The sequence below is a fragment of the Canis lupus genome, chromosome 23 (assembly GCF_011100685.1).
Source record: "Canis lupus familiaris isolate Mischka breed German Shepherd chromosome 23, alternate assembly UU_Cfam_GSD_1.0, whole genome shotgun sequence".
Classification (NCBI taxonomy): domain Eukaryota; kingdom Metazoa; phylum Chordata; class Mammalia; order Carnivora; family Canidae; genus Canis; species Canis lupus.
The window spans coordinates 7,542,262-7,565,653 of record NC_049244.1 but is presented as its reverse complement, the minus strand read 5'-3'; the positions used below and the strand labels follow the sequence as shown (position 1 = coordinate 7,565,653).

Genomic DNA, 23,392 nt, shown 5'->3' with positions numbered 1-23,392 from the left:
ACCAAGGACTTTATTTGGCTGAGCCATGAAAAGTACTTCAGCAGATTCCCTGGCATGATGGAATCCATCATATACACAAGGTCATCGGGAGTAAAGACAAGGATAACGTACCAGACCCCTCTGCTACCCATGGATAAGCTCACATGTACTTTCTCACCTTTACACCAGGATCAGACAAGGAAATGACAAACATCGCACATTGTCCTAAATCATAGAATTCCGGGAAACAGTGGTCGTGAAAAGATACCACCTCCCTCCTGGTCCCCAACCCCACCTGCTTCCTACAGAGGAAGGAGAAAACAAAGATAAGAAGCATCTTTGCAAAAAACAAACAAACAAAAAAAACGGGTACCAACACTCCAAGGAAATCGTCCCCAGTCCTCACTCAGGACATTCTTCTCAGGGATGGCTCTAAAGCTTGCTTTTGGGCCACTGTGGCCCCTGGCAACCTCATAACGAAATCAAGAGAGCAGAGAGGAGCACTAAAGAAGAGGACAGAGACCCCTGGCAGCAAAAGACAGCGCTGCTCTTAAAAACAGGCCCAGAGAGAGGCATCTGGGTGGCTCAGCAGTTGATCATCTTGCCTTCGGCTCAAGTCGTGATCCCGGGATCCTGGGATTGAGTGCCAAATTGGGCTCCCCACAGGGAGCCTGTTTCTCTCTCTGCCTATGTCTCAGCCTCTCTCTGTGTGTCTCTCATTAAAAAAAAAAAAAAAAAACAGGCCCAGAGGGACATCCAGGGGGCTCAGTCACTTAGGCGTCCTACTCTTGGTTTTGGCTCAGATCAGGATCTCATGGGTTGTGGGATCAAGCCCTGCATTGAGCCCTGTGTTGGGAATCTGTGTCAGTGGGGAGTCTGATTGAAATTACCTTCCTCTGCCCCCCTCATTCGTTTCCATGCTCACACGCATGCGCTCTCTCTAAAATGAATGAATTTTTAAAAATAAATTTAAAAAGAATAAATAAAATAAATAAATAATTAAAAAAAAAAAAAGACTCAGAAATACAAGACATGGCAGTCTCCAGCATTTGCGTTAGGGGTAAATGGCCCTGTACCCTCAATGGGGTCGAGAGCAGGTCTGTGCTACAGACCCATCCCATGAGCAATCCTGATGAGAATTCCAAGTGCTTCCAAATGATGCATCTACCTAAGGAAGTCAGCGTGGATCCCCATGTGGATTCACCCACAAGGAGAGGCATTGTCACTGTGCTAAAGGAAGCTACAAGTGATCTAACCGTCTAACAGCTGGCATTCTAAATCATGGTACGCCCGTTCAACAGAATCTGCAGCAGTAAAACTGCTGTTGCTTAACAGCACTGAGACAGGGCAGCAAAGTGCTGAGTTAATGAGGAGAGGCCAAACAATATGCATACTACGATCACATTTTATAAAAGGGCGGGGGGAAGCATGTACAGACAGACAGACATGAAACAAAGACCAGAAGGATTAGCCCTGAATGTTTATGGTTTTTTCCCCACTGTGTAACAGGATTACAGAGATCCCTCCTCTGCCCTCCCTTCTTCTATCACTCTGTATCTTTCTCTGTGTCTCTCCCTGTCTCTCATCCCCAAAATTTGTGTTTTACAAAGTTATAGAACAACGATTAAATGCTGACAGGAAGTCACCTCAGAAAACACACAATGTGTTAAAAATGGAGCACAGGCTGTGTGTAAGCTGTACTGAGGGTAGGTGTCCACTGCCTCCCTGAACCCACTGGGTGACCCTGGCTGAAGCTTTCATTCCTTCCTTCCCCAACAGGGAATCCCTTCTTTTGATTATCTATATTTCCCAAAGTACCTATGTTGCAATAAGAAACAATATAAATTATTTTCATAACAAAATCACTAATTTTGCATTCCATAGTATTAAGCACCTATAATTGTGTAGAAAACCTGACAGATCAATCAAGTCCTTTTGTATGACATTCCCAGGGTAAGGCAACACGGAAACATACAAAATATTTTAGAAAAAGTTATATCCAAAAGGGTCCAAATAAAGACAATTTTAGGGGAAACCTCTCAGTTGTACAAAAACCCCAAAGGTGCAGGCCAGGCAGAGAGTAGACACTAGACACCACAATGTCATCAAGGACTCTCAGTGACAAAAGATACCCACCTCGCCCTTGGCCCTTAGAGTCCCCATGGTTTTTAACATTTTTTTAAAAAGATTTTATTTATTCATTCCTGAGAGACACACAGAGAGAGGCAGAGACACAGGCAGAGGGAGAAGCAGGCTTCCCGCAAGGAGCCCAATGTGGGACTCAATCCGGGATCCTGGGATCATGCCCTGAGCCGAAGGTAGATGCTTAACTGCTGAGCCACACCGTTTTGTTTCAGAAACATCCTTTCAGGCTGACCCCTCTCTGCAGAGCTGGCCTCACTGTCAGAAGCTGCTGCTTTCCGACTAGTCCCTGAAAGCTACATCTTGCTACAAGGACTCTGAATTTCTAATGACAATTCATAAAGTCACACTGAATTCCCACAGAGCAAACGTCTGAAAAAGCCAGAGCCATCTAAAGAAAAGAAAGAAAAAAAATAAAGAAAGAAAGAAAGAAAGAAAAGAAAGAAGAAAGAGCACCTGGGCAGGAGAGCAAGCGTATGACCATGGTGGCACTGGGACAATGTTCTGAGTGCCATGTGTGCCGTGGTCCATTTGGAAAGAAATTTAAACAGTAGGGTGTGAGCACAGCCAGAAGAGAAGCCACCAGATCCTGCCTGAATGGCATGTTCCTGGTGATCGAGGAAGGTGGAGCCCAGGAATGGCTGTGGAGGAATGCTGCATTCAGATTCTGACGTCCCATCCACCTCCAAGGGAGCAGGTGAGAAACTAGACACTGAGGCATCTCGCTGTTTTATAAAAACATATCACTTGCTGCACTCATAGCTCATCACTAAAAAAACACAGGTGGGGAGTGCATTCATTCACTCCTGTCCCCTACACTCATCTGCTCTGTGTAAGGGGCTATACTAGTTCTAGGGACATTAGACCAGGGCACCTGGGTGGCTCTGTGGTTGAGCACCTGACTTTGGCTCAGATCAAGATCCCAGGGTCCTGGGATCGAGCCACATCAGGCTCCCTGCAGGAAGCCTGCTTTTTTCCCTCTGCCTGTGCCTCTGCCTATGTGTGTGTCTCTTGAATAAATAAAATTAAAAAAAAAAGAAGAAGGGATATTAGACAAAGGACTTTTTCCTTGGACTTGAGCTCAGAAAGGCATTTGGAATGGGGTGTCTAAAAGCATAGGGCATGGAAGAACATGATAATCAATAGTCTCCATACCAGTGGTACACACCATATGTAGAGCTTTTTCCATCCGCAGCTCTTCATAAGCCAAAATCCTGAGCAGTGCCAGAGACACAAAAGGCTCTCAGGGATACCAGGCAGTAGACACAGTGTTTTCTGATGACTTAAATCAATCCAGCATAAAAATTGAGAGCTGTACATCTAACATATCCCCGCACCCGGTCTCTCAAACATTGCAAAGAGAACAAGACAAGGTAATCTATCACCTCAAAAACCTCCAACCAAAGCTTTTGTCTGTCTTCCTTCTCCTCTTTGTGCTCAGACTCCTCCCTTGGTTCAAACTAGATGACCTGAGACCTGCAGGGCTGGGGCCGAGGGGTGGGGAGTTCCAGGAACTCCCTGTAGTTGGTTTTCTCATTCACTAGGGATGATGCCTACATCTTTTTGATGCTGTTCACAAGGGTCAGGAAGTGGCACCAATACTTATTAGCTACCACCCAATGCAGATGGTGCAGAGGAACACCACCTTCTCTGCAAGCCAAAGGCCACACCGCCTAACTCACGTGTGGAACCCCTTCCCTGAACAGTACAGGCCTTTTCCCAAGGTGCATTTACTAGCAGAATCTCCATAACTATGGAGGTGTGTGGGTGTGTCTGGTGAGCCTTGGACTTCTCTCTGTACGCCCCTGCAAGGCAGCATAGCAGGGGGGCAGAGGGGCACTTGGCATCTACAGCAGAAGTCTGCGCTCCGGGCTCCCACGGTAGTGCTCCAATGCTGGCAGGGTGCTCTGTCTTCTCTTGCTACGCACAACTGTCTCTATCCTCCTAGGCTACAAAAATAAAGTTCCCAGGAAGCTCTCCTTTACCCTCAGTGACAGACTAAAGCTTACATGGCATCGGTAGCTCAAACAGCTTTGGTAACCCCTACGTCACGACCTTCAGGGCAGGCAGGCACCTGGGGCCAGAGTACTCAGGGCCACATGGCCATGTCCAAAAGGCCACAGAGTCACATCCAGCTGGAAAGGTAGCTGCCTGCCCTGTGCAGGGACCGCCAGCCCACAGCCAAAGCAAGCCCAAGTAATGAGGTCAGCAGGAGGGCATGGGAGGGGAGAAGTGTTGCCTGACCCCTGCAAACACATTTCCTGTTCAGTCTCCAGTAGCTGAAGTTTCAGAAAGGAGAGACCGCGAGTTCAAAGACCTCTTGTTTCAGAAGGCCAAAGCCCAGGGCAGCCAGGAGGCAGTGGCTGGGTCAAAGGACTGAGCCTCCCACTTGCTGGCCTCACAAACCCCCATCTGTGTACCACGACTGTCCCACTGCTCTTTGTTCAGCCAGCACATGCTGAGGTTCCATGGCTCCCAGAGCCTGGAGTTCTAATAGGTCCTCTTGTTCCTCTGGTCACCTGGAGCTTGCACAGCCACCTGGATTCTCCTTCACCCCTGCCCCTTCTGCTCCTCCCACCAACACCCCTTCCACCCAGCCCCAATGACACCTCCTCCCTGGGAGCTCCTTCTCTCTTTTAGCTCTTCAACAACATCTCTGATGAGTTCTCATTTCTGCAGTTTACTTTTTCTCCTCCCACTGTCGAAAGGAGGAGCCCTCTCCCCACCCCACCCCCAACTCCATGCTGAGCACACCCAGTCCCCTCAAAGAGGTACTAGCAATGACCAAATCAGAGTTTCCAACTCAGGTGGGGTTCTGGTCCCTGTATCCAAACATCTTCTAAAAACACCTATGACACATGATGAGATGAGCACTGGGTGTTATACTATATGTTGACAAATTGAATTTAAATAAAAAATATATTTTTAAAGATTTTATTTATTTATTCATGAGAGACAGAGAGAGAGACAGAGACAGAGAGAGAGAGAGAGGCAGAGACACAGGCAGAGGGAGAAGCAGGCTCCATGCAGGGACCCGATGTGGGACTCGGTCTCGGGTCTCCAAGATCACGCCCTGGGCTGAAGGCAGTGCTAAACCTCTGAGCCACCCGGGCTTCTCTAAATAAAATATTTTAAAAATAATAATAAAAAAAATTAAAACACCTATGAGTGTCCCATCTATCACCTCACACTGCACGTGTTGAAAGCAGACCCATTCGTTTACCTCCCCCAGTGATTCTTCTCTAGACAGCCTTTTGCCACTGGGGCCCCCCTGTTCTCTAGAACCCTGGCTCACAACCTACTTCCTCCAACCCATAGGCCTCTAGTAACCCAGCCCACTGATACTGTCTTAATAGTCTCCAATTCCCCTGAGCATTTTTTCTTCCTGCCCTGTTGTTTTGTAGCTAGACCACATCACAGCCTCCCCCCAGGCCCTCCCACTTTTAAAGTCCTGGGCACAGCAGCCCATACAACCTCTCCCTCTCAGCACTGCCATCCATGGTGTCCATCACCTGCTTGTGGACTTACAGTGGTACCCTCTTGCCTCCTGGGCTGAGTCAGACTTTGCTAGACCCTACCAGAGAAGTGACAGCCACAGAAGTTAAAAAACCTAAATGTGCATACAGATGGAAGAAGAGTGTGAGCCTGGCATATGGCAGGATGGTATTTCAAATCAATGGGGAGGAGAAAATAATCACCTACACATTTAGGAAAATAATGGAGTTTGTTTCTACCATATAAAGTTTGCAAAAAGAAACCCAAGATGTACTAAAGAGATAAATCTTTCTTTAAAAACTTATAAAAGTATACCTATACTATAAAACTATAAGAAAACCTACAAAACTATAAGAAAATATAGGTGGATATTTCGTATTCTTAGGAGAGGGATGACCTTTCTGAGAAGTCTAGAATCCAGAGAGAAAATGATTGATACATTTGACAAACATGAATGTGTGATGGCAGTACTATAAAGACACCATAAGCAAACTTGGACTGGTAAAAAAAAATTTACAATACATATAAGAGATGAGAGATTAGTGTTGAAACTATCTTACAAGTTTCTAAAAATCAGTTAATCAAAAAAAAAAGAAAAAAAATGGGGTGCCTGGGTGGCTCAGTTGGTTAAGTATCTGTCTTCAGCTCAGGTCATGATCCTGGGGTCCTGGGATTGGGCCCCATGTTGGGCTTGGAGCTCAGCAGGGAACCTGCTTCTACCTCTCCTCCCTGCTCATGCCCTCTCTTGCTACCTCTGTCTGTCTATCAAATAAATAAATAAATAAATAAATAAATATCTTTAAAAAAAAGAAAAAGAAAAAAAGAACAGAACAATGAACCAAGAACAAAAACAGCCAATTTCTAGAAAAATACAAATGGCTAACATTTGAAGAATACTAAACTACATTAATACTCAGATAAAGGGAGATTAAAGCAAAATGAGGTACCTTTTCATTATGACAAAAACAGATACTGGTGAGAGACTGTAGGATCAATGACACAACAATGTGGGGGGGGTGGCTGTTAGCTGGCAAACACTTCTGGAGTACAATTTTTCAGAATGTACCCAAATTCAAAGTTTGAATAGCTTTGGAGTCCTCTACCACATTTCTCTTCTGCAGAAGTGTGAACTTGTGCACAAAAATGCCATGTGGGGGGACCTCCAGCCCAATGCTGCCAGTGAATCTGGTATGTTCCAGCATAAGTCCCAACTGTCTGAGGCTGGAGGCAAAGAGACCAGGAGGCCAGATAACAGGTAAGGCAGGAAAGGTAGGAAGACCTGGGCAACCATGTAGAGGAGTCTGGATCTTATTGTAAGTATGAGGGGGATACAAAAGGTTCTGGGCAAAGGAGCACCACAATATTTTTCTCATTTCTAGGAGGTAGTTGTGGCAGTTGCATGGGAAGAGGCTGCCTCAAGGCAGGGTGGGAGCAGGAAATTAGGAGGGTCCTGCAGTGGTGCCCTAGGTTTGCAGGTGGCAGCAGAGGTAGAGAGAAATGGAGGCCTCTGGGATAGGATTGGGGAGCACAGGAAGTGGGATTCCCTGATGGTTTGGATGCAGGAGAGGAAATAAGAGAGGAATCTTGTTCTTTTGGGCCTGAGCAGTGAGGACGATGGGTGGCACCATCCACCAGGCCTCCCATGGAATTCTGTGTAGATGGTCATAAGGATCTTACAAAAGTGACATCGAATGGATATAGTAAGAATTAGAGGGTGCAGACTGCAGGAACAGGAAGAAGCATCTCGTATTTATTGGTCTGAGAGTGAAAGACAGCATTTCTGACTTTTCTACCCTTTCCATGTTGCTTTGTGAATTCAATGCTGCATTGCTATTTTCTGAATTTAAATAGCAGTAACAGAAGTCAAGGTGGGCAGCTTTGCTTCAGATCAGAAAGCTCTGGACACCGGTGGGTGTCCCCTCCCGCAGCTCTCTGCTATCCTGGAGCAAGAGGAAGAGAGAGAATGTCAGAAAGCCAGGCCCATGAGCCAAGACACAGAGTTTGGATTTTAATCTACCATGTGATGGGAAGCCACAGAGTCAGAATGATAGGGTTTGATTTTGAAAGATTCCTCAGGCTGGTGTGCAGAAAACACAGGGTGGGGGTGGAGAACAGATGCACATGGAGGTGACAGGAATGTTCTCAAGCTAGAGAGGCTGTGGTTGCACAACACTGTGAATGTACTAAATATCACTGGATTGTTTGCTTCCAAATGGTCAAAATGGTCAATTTCATGTTATGTGTATTTTATTACAAAAGCAAACACACACACACACACACACACACACACACACACAAAATGAAACAAAACGAAACAAATGCAGGGAGATCAGTTCGAGACCAGAATATATATCTCCAGGCGATGACAATGGCTTTTCCAGAAGGATGATGGTGGTGGGGAATTAAAGCTGTCACATTTGGGATATGCTTAGGAGGTTAAAATAATAGGATTGCAGGTGAATCAGAAATAAAAAGTACTTTTTTGAAGGGCCTGAGCAACTACATGGATGCCAAAGCCACTTATGGGACCTGACATGGAGCTTTGTACACAGAAGGCAACTTGAGAAATCAGGGGTTGATGTGAAGAGTGAACTCACAGTAGGTAAGCATCACTTAAGAACAGTCCCTAACGTTGTACCACCAACCAAAGATCGTGGTATGACTGCACAGGTACAGAAGTATTCAAGTCCACAGTCCTTTGGAATGTGGGGAAGGGGCTGGCTGAGTTATGTATAAAACCATAACATTTCTCCACCTAGGAAGGAAGGATGGTAGGAGGTGATGCTTAACATATCCTCCTCACTGCCAGCAATGAGACACAAAGGTGACTGAGCACCCTCTCGCCTGCACCCTCTTGAATCAGTTCCTTCCATGGGTCTCAGGGTCAAGAAGACTCTTTAGAGAAACTGTCCAAAGAGGTGCATCCTCCAAATGAGCCCACCAATGGGGCCTCTGGCCAGCAGGTGCCCACCAATGTCAATAACCTTCCCTGGAGAGACAGAACATGAAGACTCCTAGCTCTGGGAGACGAACTAGGGGTGGTGGAAGGGGAGGAGGGTGGGGGGTGGGGGTGAGTGGGTGACGGGCACTGAGGGGGGCACTTGACGGGATGAGCACTGGGCTCATCCTCATTCTGTATGTTGGCAAATTGAACACCAATAAAAAATAAATTTATCATTAAAAAAAAACCTTCCCTGGATATCACATCCGGGGATCAGAACCCCCCCCCACAGCTCAAGTATGCGGGGGCATCAGCAGGCCCAGCTCAAGAGGCTACCGAGACCACCGCCAGGCAACGAAAGGCAGCAAGGGAGCAAAGGCCCGAGGGCCGACACCCACCTCCGTGAAGAAGCCCGCTATCCCGGCCTGGCAGGAGCCGTGTTCCTCGCCGTACTTCTTCTTATACTCTGGAGGGCAGGGAAGGGGAGAAGCAAACCACAGCCTCGTCAGTGTGGGCCGGCGTGGGCGGCAGCCGCGAGCGCGGGGGGCCGGGGCCGGGGCTGGGCCCAGGGACACCTTCCAGGCCGGGGCGCGGAAGGCGAGTCTCGGGAACCCACCGGACCTCAAAAATCCAGGCTCCGGTGCCACCGGGCCGTGAGGCTGCCAAGGGCCCCGGCCGACTTCCTCCACACACGTGGCGAAAGGGGAGCGGCAGCCGTGGTCATTAAGTCATTAAGTGGGAGGCTGGTGACGATTATTTCATTTACTTCAGAAACGATGGAGAGCCCCAGTAGGAAAAGGAGCCGAAACCATGACCCAGAAAGGGCTTGGTGTGGCCACCCCTGTGTGCAGCGTCCTGGGAGATAACCACGCCTCCCAACACCACACTGCACAGGGCTGGAGGCAAGAGGGTTTCTGCCATCGGACCAGAAAGCAGCCAGAGGAGCCGGGGGCCACGGGGAGATGGGCCCCCACCGCTCCTGCTCCTGGACTGGGTTACACTATCCCCACGGTGCACGCAACATGCTAACGCCTCCACCTTTCGTAAACGGGGCAATCTCTCCAGGTCAAGATAGACACAAATGGTTACGACGTTCATGTCCTCACAGTTCCCAACACTCTGACCCGACGAAGGAGCATTCGGTGTCACTGTTTTATTTCTAAGTTGGAAGGAAGAATGATTAGCTACATCCACGCATGCCATGTCATCAATCCCTTTTCCCTGGGAACCCATACTGCTATCCCTTAATAGGTAAAACCGTGAGGCTCAGAGAGGTTAGGTCAATCACCCAACGTCACACAGCTAGTAAATGGCAAAGCCTACATTCACCTTAGTTCACCCCTACGGCCTATCAAAGGATCTACGGAGAGAGTGATCACACAAAACCAAGGACGTGACCGGCCAGCTGAAACAATTACATGGGTAAAGACATAGAGACCGAGGGACGTGCAGTCAGATGACTCAAATTAATTGCATTGCCAGACACGGGCTCCTGGCGGTCCCTCAGCACCTGCAGGCCCCGGGCGACCCAACAAAATAACCCAGTGATCCCCCCATGTCACCTCTGGGCTCTTGGCAAGTGTCTGGTACCATTAAAGGCAATATACTTAATTTTGAAACAAAATAAATAATATGAAGGAACAATGAAGCTGTGATTGCAACACAATGCCACTTCCTGCAGCCCCGAGCTTCTCTAGAGGGCCCTAGGGAAATATACAGAGTAATTCAGTTTCTAACAACACTCACCACAAAGCCTGGTAACATTTTCCAGTAAGTGGCCATTAACCGACTGCTAAATTACAACGGAATGTCAATTGAGTTACTCCTCTTCCCTGCAAGGGCTAAATCAGTTCCTCCCGCCTTGTCCTGTTATTACAAGAAGAACTCAGGCCTTGCCAGAAAGCAACCTAGGGACGATGGAACTCGCCTGTTCTCTGCAAAATCTTGCACCCGGGCTGGGAGTGGGGCTTGTGCAAAGTCATAAAGAGATCGTGCATCAAACTGTCTGATAGCAAGAAATAATAAAAATTAATAATAAACCTACATCAAATAGCATAATGGCAAGAAGGATCAAAATGTCCCAAACTGAACAAACAGTTATATTAAATTTGGAAGGTCTGGCAAAAAAGCATATCCACCCCCACTGACTTGAGAGGTTAAATACTCAACTGTAACTCTCAAGCAAATGAAACAAAGAAAATTCAGACCCCACCAGCTGAAGGAAGCTACAGTGCAGGACACACCAGTGTAGGCCTCATAAATTTATGACATGAATAAGAATTCTGTAGGAATCTCTCATGTTTTAAAGGAAACAGTCTCAAGGTCTCCTTTGTCATGGGGACTCCAAAAATAGTAGATATAAAACTTGTCTTTCTCTACCCCATCCCTGGACTGTGCTGGCCAGCTCTACGCCAGAAGCAGGAGCCAGGACTTCTAAGGGGGGCACAGCCATATTGGAATCTAGGAGTACCCCACTCCTGGCCCCGTGAGAAAGTCCTGCAAGGTAAAGCCCTACCACCAGCACCCCTGCCCTTAGCCAGCATCAAGGTACCGTTAGAAGCCAGCCCCAGTGTCCCTGAGCTGGGACCACCTCATCAGAGGTCCGAGGGCCAGGGACACAGAACAAAGGCATCGTCCCACTGGCTTTGACTTTCTGAGATTCTAGGGCCTATACCCACCTTCTCAGAGTGCTCTAGACAAAGAATCAAATCCAACCACGTGGGGCTCCAGACTAGTACCCGTAACTCTGACCTCCCAGAAACTTCTGTAACTCTTGATTAACCACTTCAACTTGGAACAGGCTCCAGTCCTAATACTTCCAACCCCACTCCATCCCACTACACATGCTTTGCGGTGAGGGGAGGCAGTAGTAGCAACTCTAGTCTGGGAAGGCTCAACTGGTGTGACTGGGTTAGACCCTTTCCTATCTGAGCCATTCACAGCCTTCCAGAAGTCCTCTTCAGCTTCTCTGTCTGAGTGACCTTGCAGGTAAATGTAAATGATACCCTCTCCCCGTCACAAAAAGTGTTTGTCCCTCACGGTTTATTCAACAGCAAGATGAATCATTTATTTCATTGTCCCCAACACCAGCCTCGTGTCAGTGACTGGGATGTGCTGGTGCTGGAGCGGTAAGGGAGGGTGTGCACACATGTGGCTCTGTGCATAGACCCAAGGCCTGGGCGGCAATGTAAGAAGATTGGGTACATTCCTCCGGCCACTAAGCACCCGGGTTCTCCAACTTCCCTTCCCTTGGACCATTGCGCCCTGTGCTCTGCTTGCCCTACCTTCTGTCTTCCGATCAGTCAGGCTCCCTTACCTTCACCCCCAGCCTTGCTGGGAAGGGAGTCCTGGGTACCAGGAATTCTGAGTTCTCTACCCAGAGCCATCATGAACCCCAGAGGCCTAAGGATGGTGGCAGTTGCGATTGGAGTAGGGCAGGGCCCCACAGGATTGATGTTTCTGGGCTTTCCAAACTTAGGTTGGCTGATTCTACCTTGGGCAATCCCATCTCCCCTAGGGCCTCAGGAGGAACAGGACAGAACACGCAGATCCAGTTCCTGAGAAGGCAGGAAACCCTCTATACCATAGAGCTTTGAAAGGGGAGGTAGGTATGGAGATAAGAAGCTGCCCCATCCGGGGTCCTCAAGGAACCCCCCAGGTCACAATCCCTCCTCCACTGAGAAGTCCAGGCCGTGCAGGCTGCAAGGATGGGGTGGGACTTCCCCCAAGCTCTGGGGTTCCCAGAACTTGTCCCGCACACACACAGGCTGCGGCCCTGCCGTGGGCAGCTCCTGGACACGTCCACGCATTGTCCAGCTGCCCCCAGGATGTGGCCAGGTGGAGAGCTACAAGCTGGTTCCCTCCCTCACTGCGTGGGACACAACATTTATCCACCTTGAAGCAGCAAAGGGGGGATCAGGGTTGTCATGACAGCAGCCTATTGTCCTTCCATAACAAACCTAACACTGTTAAATCCACAGGAACCGAATCTTGGAAGAAAGATGTGGTTGAGCGAGGAGACCTGGAAATCACCTGGAAGAGGCAGAAACAGGTTGGAGCAAAGCCCTTTCTCTCTGCTGTGGGCGGGTCTGAATTACTTGGCCTGTGTTCCACACGATCCATTAAGTTGTATGGCTCCTCTGCTCTAAAAATGGTAGTATTTTCCTTGGTTTAGCTGCTGGTTTTACTAAACCCTGTCTAAACAGAAGGCAATTCAGAAAGGGAAAAAATGCTAGTTTCCAAATGTTCACAACCCACAACTCAATACACAGAGCTTACACTAATGAATTTTAATTCATTCAAGAATTAAATGGGGTGGGGTCACTTCCTGCACTCTTCCAGAAATGCTGGTGGGATAAAATCAACCCGTGGAAAGATCAAGATTTACAGACAGTGTAACATATTATTCCTACTAATCTCTCTTCCCATTTGAGAAAGTTTCCTATTTCAAAGAGAGTCTTTTTAATGCATCAATTTTAAAATTGTTTTTTTCCATAGCTCCTGAACTTAGCCATGAAATGGGAGGAGGGCAGCTTTCTAGTCCTAAATTATTCCTGAATTTTTGCTCAATTTCTGAGTGAACATCAAATAATTGGTCATTAAACAATTTAGAGGACAATGAACTTGGGCAGACAGATCTCTACTAGTAACTGGGGCATTTCAACATATAAAACTGAAAAGACAAAACTGCCTGCAGTTGTGCGGCACCACAGTCTAAATGGAAAAAAAAAATGTAAATGACCTAAATAGCTAGGTTAGAGAGCAAGGGAAAACATTTTCTCAAAATAATGGACAATTAAGCTATGGCGGGCATTAAAGGTAAACTACATAAAGCCAGCAGCTTCCAATTATGTGAAAGCAGCTTTCAGAGGGGACAAGATCTTGTGAGCGCATCTATCACCTGAACCTCATCTCTTTCTTTTACAGATGAAGCCACCATGGCTCAGAGAGAGCAAGCAGCTTATTTAAGCCCACACAGCAAATTAGCCTGAGGCAGGAGTAAAGGGCAGGCTTGCTGACTGCCAATCTGCTTCAGAGACACCATCATGCTTCACAGAGCACACACGCTCTGTGGTGATAACATTCTTAGCCCTAGGAAAAAATGTTTTCCATCTGTGGATGAGTGAATATACAAAATGTGGTATACACATGAATCCCGTGGAGTATTGTCTTAATATTAAGTCTTAATGAGGAAACTCTAACACATGCTACAATATGGATGAGCCTTGAGGACATCAGGTTAAGTGAAATAAGCCAGTCACAAAAAGAGACTGCATAATTCCACTTATATGAGGTCTCTGAAGAAGTCAAACTCATTGAGACAAAGCAGGATGGCAGTTGCTAGGGCCTGGGGCTGGTGGAGGGGACCATGTTTCATGAGGACGGAGTATCAGTTTGGGATGATGATAAAGTTCTAGGGATGGGTGGTGGTGGCTGCACACTAGTGAATGTATGTACAGCACACTTTGAAATGGTTAAAATTGTAAATCTTATGTTATATATTTTTTTATAAAAAACGTTTTAAAAATCTGTAATGTTTTGTGATCTTTAAATAGTACCAATTTTGCCAGCTCCCTACTTCAGAAACAGAAACAAGCAACTTACAGGCACAATACAGTATACCTACATTCAACGTACTGTGTGTTACAGACTAAATGTGCGTGTCACCCCAAAATTCCTAAGTTAAAGCCATACTCCCTGGTATCAGGCAGTGGGGATTAGCATTAGATGAGGCCACAGGGGCAGAGCCCTCATAAATGGGATTAGTACCCTCTTGGGAGTCTAGAGAGCCTGCCTCTCTCTGCTCTCCACCACGTGAGGACAGAGAAAAGGGCCCTCTTCAGACGTTGAATAGGTCAGGGCCTTGATCTTGGACTTCCTAGCCTCCAGAACAGTGAGAAATAAATGTTTGTTGTTTAGGTTGCTGTTACAGCAGCCTGAAATGCCCAAGACACTGTACACTGTATGTTATCTTTCATCCCTCCAAAAACAGTGACTCTGAACATAGAGGCACATCTCAGTGACAGTCTCAGCTCAGAGCTGAGTAGACTTCACATGATGCGATGCCCGGTGGCTCAGTCAGTTAAGCATCTGCCTTCAGCTCAGGTCATGATCCTGGGGTCCTAGGATCGAGTCCTGCATCAGGTTCCCTGCTCAGTGGGGAGTCTGCTTCTCCCTCTCCCTCTCCTCTGCTCTCCCTCTATCAAATAAATAAACAAAATCTTAAAAAAAGAAAAAAAAAGAAAAAAAGAATTCACATGATGACCAAAACTAACACTCATAGAATAACTACAAGTTAAAGAAACACCTAGGACATAGAGCAGATAGTCCTACCAGTAAAATGTTATCAGGCTGAGGAACCCCATCTCCCTTTGCATCTGCTAGAACTTGTCTATATTTTGTGCCTACAACTGCAAGACTGCAATACAGCTTGAGGAGCCTCTAGTACAGTGTCCTAAAAATTCAGAATAAAATTTTGACATAATAGGAGATCTTGCTCAGTGAGGGGCCACAGCATCCCAGTAATCACAAAAACCAACATCCGAACCGAACAGGTGGTACAAAGAAACCTGCTCTGAATTTCAATGCCAACAATCCTTTTGCTCCTTGATAAGCCTGTGACCTTCACCAACCTCGCCAAGTCTGTTTTCTCATCTGTACAATAAAGTTAAGAATTCTTACTCCCTAAATGGGGTCGTTACTCATAAATGTTAAGTGCCCTAGCACAATCCCTAGCACCCGGTCAGTAAATCTGAATCTGTCAGTTTCTCTGAGAGGAATAAAACCCAAGGAATAAAAACCTGTCATACAGATTAGCAATTTTAGGAGATGAGATTAATAAAATTTAGACATCTGTAAGGATAATACAGATGTATATAGATATATAGATGATATAGTTTAAGTAATCAATAATTCCATACAATGTATGGAAACATGTTTGAAGTACAGACTATATTTGTGCCCATGATAAAAATTCTTGGCACCAAAATTAAAACTTGATGGGGTTCCCTGAACTCCAAGAGCCACTGCCAGAGACTTGGTTACCTCCTCTAGCCCTGGTTCTTCCCTCCAGCTACCCTCCCTCCCTCTCCCAGCCTCAGGGTCCCTTCTCCACATTAACTGGCTATAATACAGAACTACATCTGTTTTTAAATTTGCTGTATTTACTTAAATGAGATAATGTTTATGAAAGCTCTTTAGAAACCATAAAATCCTATGTAAATGTAAAGTTCTTTATTTAATAAAAATTTATGGGGCTTGTTCTTAAATTTTTAAATGGATCAACTCAGCTTCTTACGGGTCTCTCCAAAACAAAACAGAAACACAACAAAACAAGACAAAACCTCAAATCCTTTTCATTTGCAAATGGCTCTTGATTGATTTTTATTCCCTGTGGAACTCCAGCACTTCACACTAGACAGGGGGGAAATAACTTCACATGTGAATGGGTGATCTATTTTCTTTTCTAGAAATGAACCCTGTCTTGAGAGATGCAAAAGCAACTAGGAATAAAAGGCCAGTCACCCTCAGATAATAAAGAAAATGGCACAGAAGTCTTTTGAATCAATGGAACAATTTTAAAGCACAGTGAAATTTGATAAATTCCGACCCCAACAATTCCCAGCTTGAGAATGTTTAAACATGGCATGGATTAAACTTTAGATCATCTACAAAAAGGAGAGAGGAGAGCTTACCAGCAAATAAATTGTGCAAATAGGATCTTTAAAGATATTTATGAAATTGTCATCTTTTCATGGAATCTTTTTTTTCCATGGATCTTAAAATCATTTTTGTAATACCCAATTTTCTACCCTTCATTACCTATTCATTTTTTTTTTCATTACCTATTCATTAAAGCAAGATCTGCTAGTAAAGGTTTAAGGATAGCATTAAGGCACTCAAGTTAGCTAAAAAATTCATACTCGTCGAGTGTTCACTCTGAGCTAAGCACCTTATATACCTCAAATACCTCTTCAGTGGCTAATCTCCCCATTTTATAGATGAAAGAACCGAGTCTCAGAGGGATTACTCAAAATCACCCAGACGTCGTAGGTTCAATCACAGTAACAAGTGAGTGGTAAAGCAAGATTCTGAAACTGGGTCCTAACATACAACAGTGCTCTAATTGTGCTTCTTTATCAGCATTGCTCCCCAATTTTTCCATATTAGTGAGGCTCTTTTGTCACAATAAAAAAATGACTTGAGGGGGGCCTGGATGGCTCAGTCAGTTGGGTGTCCAGCTCTTGGTTTTGGCTCAGGTCATGATCACATGGGTCATGAGATGGAGCCCTTAGTGGGGCTCCGTGTTCAGCAGGGAGTCTGCTTGAAGACTCTCTTCCTCTGTCCCTTCCCCGGCTCACATGTATGCTCAAATAAATAAATAAATAAATGAATAAATAAATAAATAAATATGACTTGTTTACAGCCCTCCTCCTGCCAAGCTCTGGCTTCTTGTCTCAGTAAGCTCAAGGGCAAAGGATGAGAGAAATCTCCATGCCTGCCATTAACAATGCATGAACTTCACTTCGAGGAGCCTAAACTATGACTTGGTCAATAGCAACAGGTTTCATAGCACTTGCTCTTCAGTTTACAAATAGTTTCCCCCATGTCATCCCATTGAATTTCTTGTTTTCTCACACACTCAGATAAAACCAAACACCATATGGTAGTAATGATGCTGTTTTCATATCAAACATAAACTAAACGGCTGACTTAATGGTATGCTCCATTGGTTTATTTTACTTTGTGTTCTAAATTCATTTTTGTTTCCCATTCCCTCTACATTTCCTGGTTCCAAACAGGATATTCTGATAGCATTTCCCACCCAACCAGAAACAGGAAGCACCTGAAAAGTCATGAGAAAAATGTCTTTGTGCCAAAGACTGATGGTTTAAGAATTCAAAAGTTTGAGACTGTCTGGACAGGGGCCTACAGACTTCGAGGCTTTCGTCTATTAAACAGACCTGGCAACATTCTGAAGAGAGCACAGGTGACCCTCCAAGAACTCTCAATAAGGCCACAGTGAGAGAACAATGCATGGTTTTTCTGAGCACTTCTGAATTTTCTCCGGAGCCCTTGATGGTAATCCTTAGAGGTCATGCAATGGAGGCCCAGCCACAGGCCTGGGGCCATAGAGACAGATGTGCAAAAGGGCAGGACTCAACCAAACCTTCCACACCCCTCAGTGGTCCTTCAGCTATTCCACAGCATGCACATTCAGAGGAGGCAGGGCCCCTCCCTTCCCAGCACCCACCACCATGACCAACGATGGATTCCCACCATTCCTCTCTTCCGGAAGCCCTGCTTGGCTGCAGACTCTAAGTGGGCATCCATTTCTCCAGCTGGAAAATGAAATAAGCTGTCTTAATGCCACTTAGACCTTGGATGTAGGTTGGGCCCTTGGGGAGAGGTGCCCTGCAGGACACACTGGCATGAAATTCTCTCCCCACATAGCTCTCCCACTTGTGAAAGATCATGTTTCCCCTGTTTTCCCCTGTACATGGAGAACTTCTTCACACCTGGAACTGTGTGTCACTTGGGTTTTATCTATCAGGCACTTAAGATTATGTGGGCTCTATCCCTAGCAGACAAATTAGTCACCCCACAGTGATTAACAAACATTTGCCTAGCATACAGTACATTAGCACAGAATATGGAATATCAAAATATTCATGTTTACCACACATGCACACACACGCATGCGCACATGCACATGTTGGGCACTATTCTAAGAACTAACAAGTTTTAACTCACTCCACCTTTTTCACAGACCCCTGAGGTAGCTTAGGGGAAAGCCAGGACTTGAAGTCTGGCATGCTGGGTCCAGAGTCTATGCTCTTAGCTACCATGCTACTTTGCCTCTCCATTGTATGACATATGAATAACAGAAAGGAAACAAAAACTTGGCCTTGAAAAGCCACACCACATCCCTAGACCTCAATAAAGATAGGCTCATTAAGATGATATCCAAAAGGTCCTGTTGAATTCTGAAGTACTTCTATTGTACTGTACTTGCTGTAATGTGATCCCTCACTTGGAACATAGAGTTTGAGTCACCGAGTTTTTCCACATTAAGAGAAAATATAGTTGCCTGAAGACCCAAAGTAGTCCACAAAACTGGGAGGTGGACATCCCCAAAATTAACAGGGCACAGGCAAGGCTCCTCTAACTATGGCCGGCAACATGCATGTTGCCAAGCCAGTCTTCTAGAGAAATCTGAGTGTCTGCCACCCCTTGCCTCCTACAGAAAGAAAAACCACAGAAACATTCTCCTCAGTGCCACATTGTTCTAGGGGCTGCTCTTATACTCCATCACTCCCTTTCCCAGTGAATGAGTTAACATACAGAAGTACATGTGAGCCCATGGAGGAAAACGATTGGGCAGGGGCACCGCCATTTTGCTAATTTGTTTGCTGGCTCGGTCTGGCCATCATTAAGTCAAGGAACAGTCAAAGAGCAATCCTGGCAGCCTGGGTTGATGGTACATCCACTGTTGTGTAAGGAATCTGGGATCATGAGACGAGCTCGATGTCAGCTATTACTGCATAACAACCATGAAATGTCTATGACAAATAACAAATATTCATTTCCCACTACTCCTCCCACAGATCAGCTGGGCTTTGGCTGATCTAGTTGGACTCAGTCAGCAGGTTCAGTTCAGGTCTGTTCCACACGTAGCTCTTCTGGGACCAGTGAGCCACAGGGGGCACGTTCCGTGGTGAGGGTCCCAAGCACCCAGAGGGGGAAGAAATACATGACACCTCTTAAGGCCCAGGCTGAGAGTTCACATGCACTTGTGAACGAGGGACATGTGGAGCAGACCTGAACTGACCTGTCATCTGGCCCAGCTATGGCCCTCATCGGCTCACACGGGCTTCCACCTTCCTGCCAAGCATCAGGGGCCCCCAGCACCATCACCATTTCCAGGATGCAGCCTGGTGGCCAGAATGTGCATCTTTCCATGGGGGTGGGGGGCTTTCCCTGCCTCCCCCCCACAGGACATAACAGTAGAAAGACTCCAGCCCCTACACACCACAGGTGGTTAATCCCAAGGTGTGTTCTATGCTGGCCCCAGGGCTCCCCAGAGACTGTGCCCAGCTGCCCAGGATAGGAACCTGTAGGTAACATCCCTTATAGGCTGCCTTCCCTTCCCTCTCTCGCTTCCCATGCCCTGACTGGGGTCTTCTGAGATGACCTCCAGAAAACTACCCATATTCAAACTCAAGTGAAGGGAGTTATAAAGATTAAATGACAGATGGTGTAAAGTCCCCAAGCCAACACTGGCCCAGCACTGATCTCACAGCCACTTACCAACACATTAGTTTCAAGTGTGAGCCATGGGGGCTATGGGCTCTAGCAACCTCTTCAGAGGTCTGTCCTTTTGCATTCTGATACTTACAGTGGCACACAGAAGAGTCAGTGGGCACAGCAACATGTCCCCATTTCACAACACGTCTTCTGGGAAAAAAACCAACCTCCTGGGCTATTGCATAACTAGTTTGGATTCAATATCCCTGGATTGATCCCCTCACCTCCCCCAGGCCAGCAGGCTACCCGAAGACTTATTTCAGGGGCTTCCCCTTTTCTTCCGTGGGGGTAGGGCAAGTGAGGAGTAAGCTGGGGTGGTCAGAACACAGTCTTGACCCCTTATGGATGCATTTATACTACCTGTGCCTCTCCGTTAACTGACTACATCACATCCATTTTTCACATGGAGGTTTTTGTCTGCCTGGGGTAACAGAGAGACGAACAGGGCCAGAGTTCCATTTCCCCCATGGTCCCACCACAGCTCACCCATTGCTGACACAGAAGGAAAGCATAAGCCTCGCCCCCACGGAAGGACAGGGTTCATGCCTCCTGCTGGGCCACTGCCAGTTCTTCTGTGAGGCCGTTGCAAAGAACACCTGCTCAGGACACCCAAGTCCCTTTCAGGGCCCTGAACGGTCCTCTGGGGACTGGACAGAAAAATGCATGTGTCCAGACAGCATTTCTCAGAAACCTCTTTGGTGGCCACAAAATTTGAAACCTGGGAAACCCCAGGGAGGCCCAGAGGAAATGTGGACACAGGCTAGTGGAGACTTCAGTCCAAGCAAATAAATTAGAGAGGGAACTAAAATACTAACAGCATAGCTCTCAGAGGGAACAAGTGCTAGCTCACTCAGAATTAGGCAGAGAAAACCTGAGTGTACAATTTATAAGACTGATGAAAAGGATAGCATTTCCTGAATCCTTAAAGCTCAAGTTCAACCAAACTAAATAATGATCAGCTCAAAAAAATTAATTAAAAAAATATAATAATAATCAGCTCAGTTTGGAGGTTTTAAGCAGGAATCCTGAGAAAATACATTTCTTTCCAAGATCCCAAGCGCCCCTTGGTAAAGAGGTCTTCAAACTTACATGAGAGCATGTGGACCAGATGGGAAGGAAAATCAGCCTTGAGGTATCACGGAATTATTGAATCTGGGTTTCCTTTTCCTGCTGCCTCAGGACATTTGTCCACAGAGCTGCCTTGGGAGCCTTGGGACCATCTGGGGAGCTGGGACTGTGGAGACCATCTGAGCCAACCTCTGGGTTTTCAGGAGAGGACATCAAAGTCCAGAGAGAAAAAGTAGGTTTCCCAGGGCTACAGAGCATGTGGCAGTGCCAGAAAACCAAGTTCTGCTTAATCACTTGGCTGAGGCTTAGTGAATTTTGCTGAGACTTCATATAGCTCGGTAAGCACCCTGGGCTCTGGACAGAGATGGGGAGGGCTGGGGCTGGGCAGGGTCTGAAACCATGGTCCTCTGCTCATCCCCATTCCCTGGGCAGGCCCATGGGTGCCAAGAGACAAACCAGGGATCCAGGGCTGCCCCCCCAGTTAGTTTGGAAAGCTGAGGGAAATGGAGATGATGGGAGTTGTTGGGGGTGCTGTGGCAGGGGCAGGGGGCAGGGATCAGCAGCGCTCACCTTCATAGCAAGGGATCAGCGTCCTGCCTTTAGCCTGGAGGTTGGACGGGATGATGTAACAGAAGCCATGGGGCAGGATGTGGTCTGTTTCATAGTAGATGTTCTTCCAGCGGTGGGCACAGGCCTAAAGGACAGAGACGAGGTCAGAGCAGGGAAGTCAGCCCCAGAAGGCGCCAAAGCAGAGCTCTGGCAGTGCCAGGTTCTTCTGTGTGAGGAGACAAACAGAGGGGCCAGAAAGCCATCCTCCCTCCTGCCCGGCCATGGTTTGGCACCAGGTAGTATCTGGGGCATCAGCAGCCTCTTTAAACAAGAACAAGCCCCTGGAAGGCTACTAGGAAGAGACAGGAAACATGTAAACTAACAAGGGTTATACCTGGAGCTGAGCCCTGGGAGGGAAAGACTGGGGTTATGGGATGGAGACTCTGTAGGTGGGAAGGACAGAGATCAGGGAGAGAGAAGAGCCAGCCAGCCACACTGAGCATGACACAGAGGTCATTGGGAACTGAGGAAGCAGTGAGAAAGGCCTGGAGGTTGGAGGGAGAGGAGGGCCGTTGGCGGGAGGGAAGGGGTCAGAAAGGAGACAGAGCTAGCCCATGGGGGTCTAGTAGACCTTGAGGGCTATTATTTTGGTGGATGTGCAAGGGAAGCTGACACAGGTAGGTGGCATGATCTGCTTTATGGTTCAGAAAGGGAACAGCCACCATGTGGAGGCTGCAGGTGGGAAAGAGCAGAAGTGAACATCAGGTGGGAACAGATACTGGTGTGGCCCAGGATGGGGGTGGTGGGGCAGAGGAGAGGAGAGAGCTTCAGGGTATGTGCTGCGAGTAGCATGGATGGGCCCTGGGGAATCACCTAGGAGAGCAGGGAAGGCAGGAAAAGGAAGCCAAGTGAAAAGGAAATAACCCCCAACATGGACCTTGAGGCCCTCCGGCCAGGATGGCTACACAGGCCTCACAGGTGCATCTGATCACTCAGTCAACTAGTTATTGAGCACCCACTGTGTGCCAGGCTCTGTGCTGGGCCTGAGGATACAGCAATGAACAGCCAGAGCCCTGGGTCAGTCTGAAGGGTCAGTCTGAAGGGAGAGACACACTCTAGTCCTCCTGAGGCTGCTGGGCCAGGGCACACTTTGGGAAGCTCCTGTTTTGAGCTGGTTTGGGGCAAAGGTTGAACCATTGCCCTTACTTGGCTGTTGTTGCCTACAGAAACATTTCAGCGTGCACATCATTAACCAGAATTAAATGTTGATGGTTCTATTTTCAAAGTAGATTTACACACAGCAAAATGCTCAAGTCTCAAGTATACCATTTAATGCACTTTGACAAAGGTGTACATTTATGTGAACAGGCCCGAAGCAAGATATAAAATGTTTCCATCTCACCCCCAAAGTTCCCTCATGCCAGTAATCAGCTGGTTTCGATAGGAAGGTCAAGAACGGTGACTCTGAGGAGGTGCCATCTGAGCAGAGGCCTGAGAAAGTGAGGGAGTGCCTGGGAGGGCACCTGAGGGAGGCTCAGGGCAGAGGGCTCTGAGGCAAGCGAGAGCTTGGCGTGTGTGAGATGAGGCCGTTAGGGACAGACCCCCTAGTCAGCATTCTGAGCAGCTTCCCAGCACTGGGCTCCAACAGACACTGGAATGGGAAGCCAGTGGGAGGAACGGAGGCTGGGTGCACCCTTCCCCACCCACCAAAGAACACCCCCAGCCTCACCCTCAGACATAACTGCCCACTTGATGTGGGAAGGCCTATCCACATCCAAATATCCACAAGTTTGGATTAGGCACCGATCTGCTTACTCTGAGGGCATGCCCGGTTCTCATGGACGTGCCCCACTCACTTCTGCTACCAGTTCACCTCACTCTGGCCTACAAATCTGTTTTCTTAAAATACCG

General features: G+C 47.1%; 1 protein-coding gene and 1 long non-coding RNA gene across 2 annotated transcripts in view; one reads left to right on the top strand and one right to left on the bottom strand.

Moving 5' to 3' along the window:
• Positions 1–23,392, bottom strand: part of ITGA9 (integrin subunit alpha 9) — a 336,390-nt gene that overhangs the window by 289,104 nt on the left and 23,894 nt on the right. The window contains exons 4-5 of the mRNA XM_038570409.1: positions 21,503–21,626; positions 8,956–9,023 (exon numbers count right to left, since the gene is read on the bottom strand). Of these exons, the coding sequence (XP_038426337.1) occupies positions 8,956–9,023; positions 21,503–21,626 (192 nt within the window). The remainder of the gene's footprint in view (positions 1–8,955; positions 9,024–21,502; positions 21,627–23,392) is intronic.
• On the top strand, positions 6,643–13,975 carry LOC111091868. Its single transcript, XR_005376848.1, has 5 exons — positions 6,643–6,871; positions 8,105–8,218; positions 12,075–12,161; positions 12,538–12,608; positions 13,484–13,975. It is a non-coding gene; the product is annotated as an uncharacterized LOC111091868 (long non-coding RNA).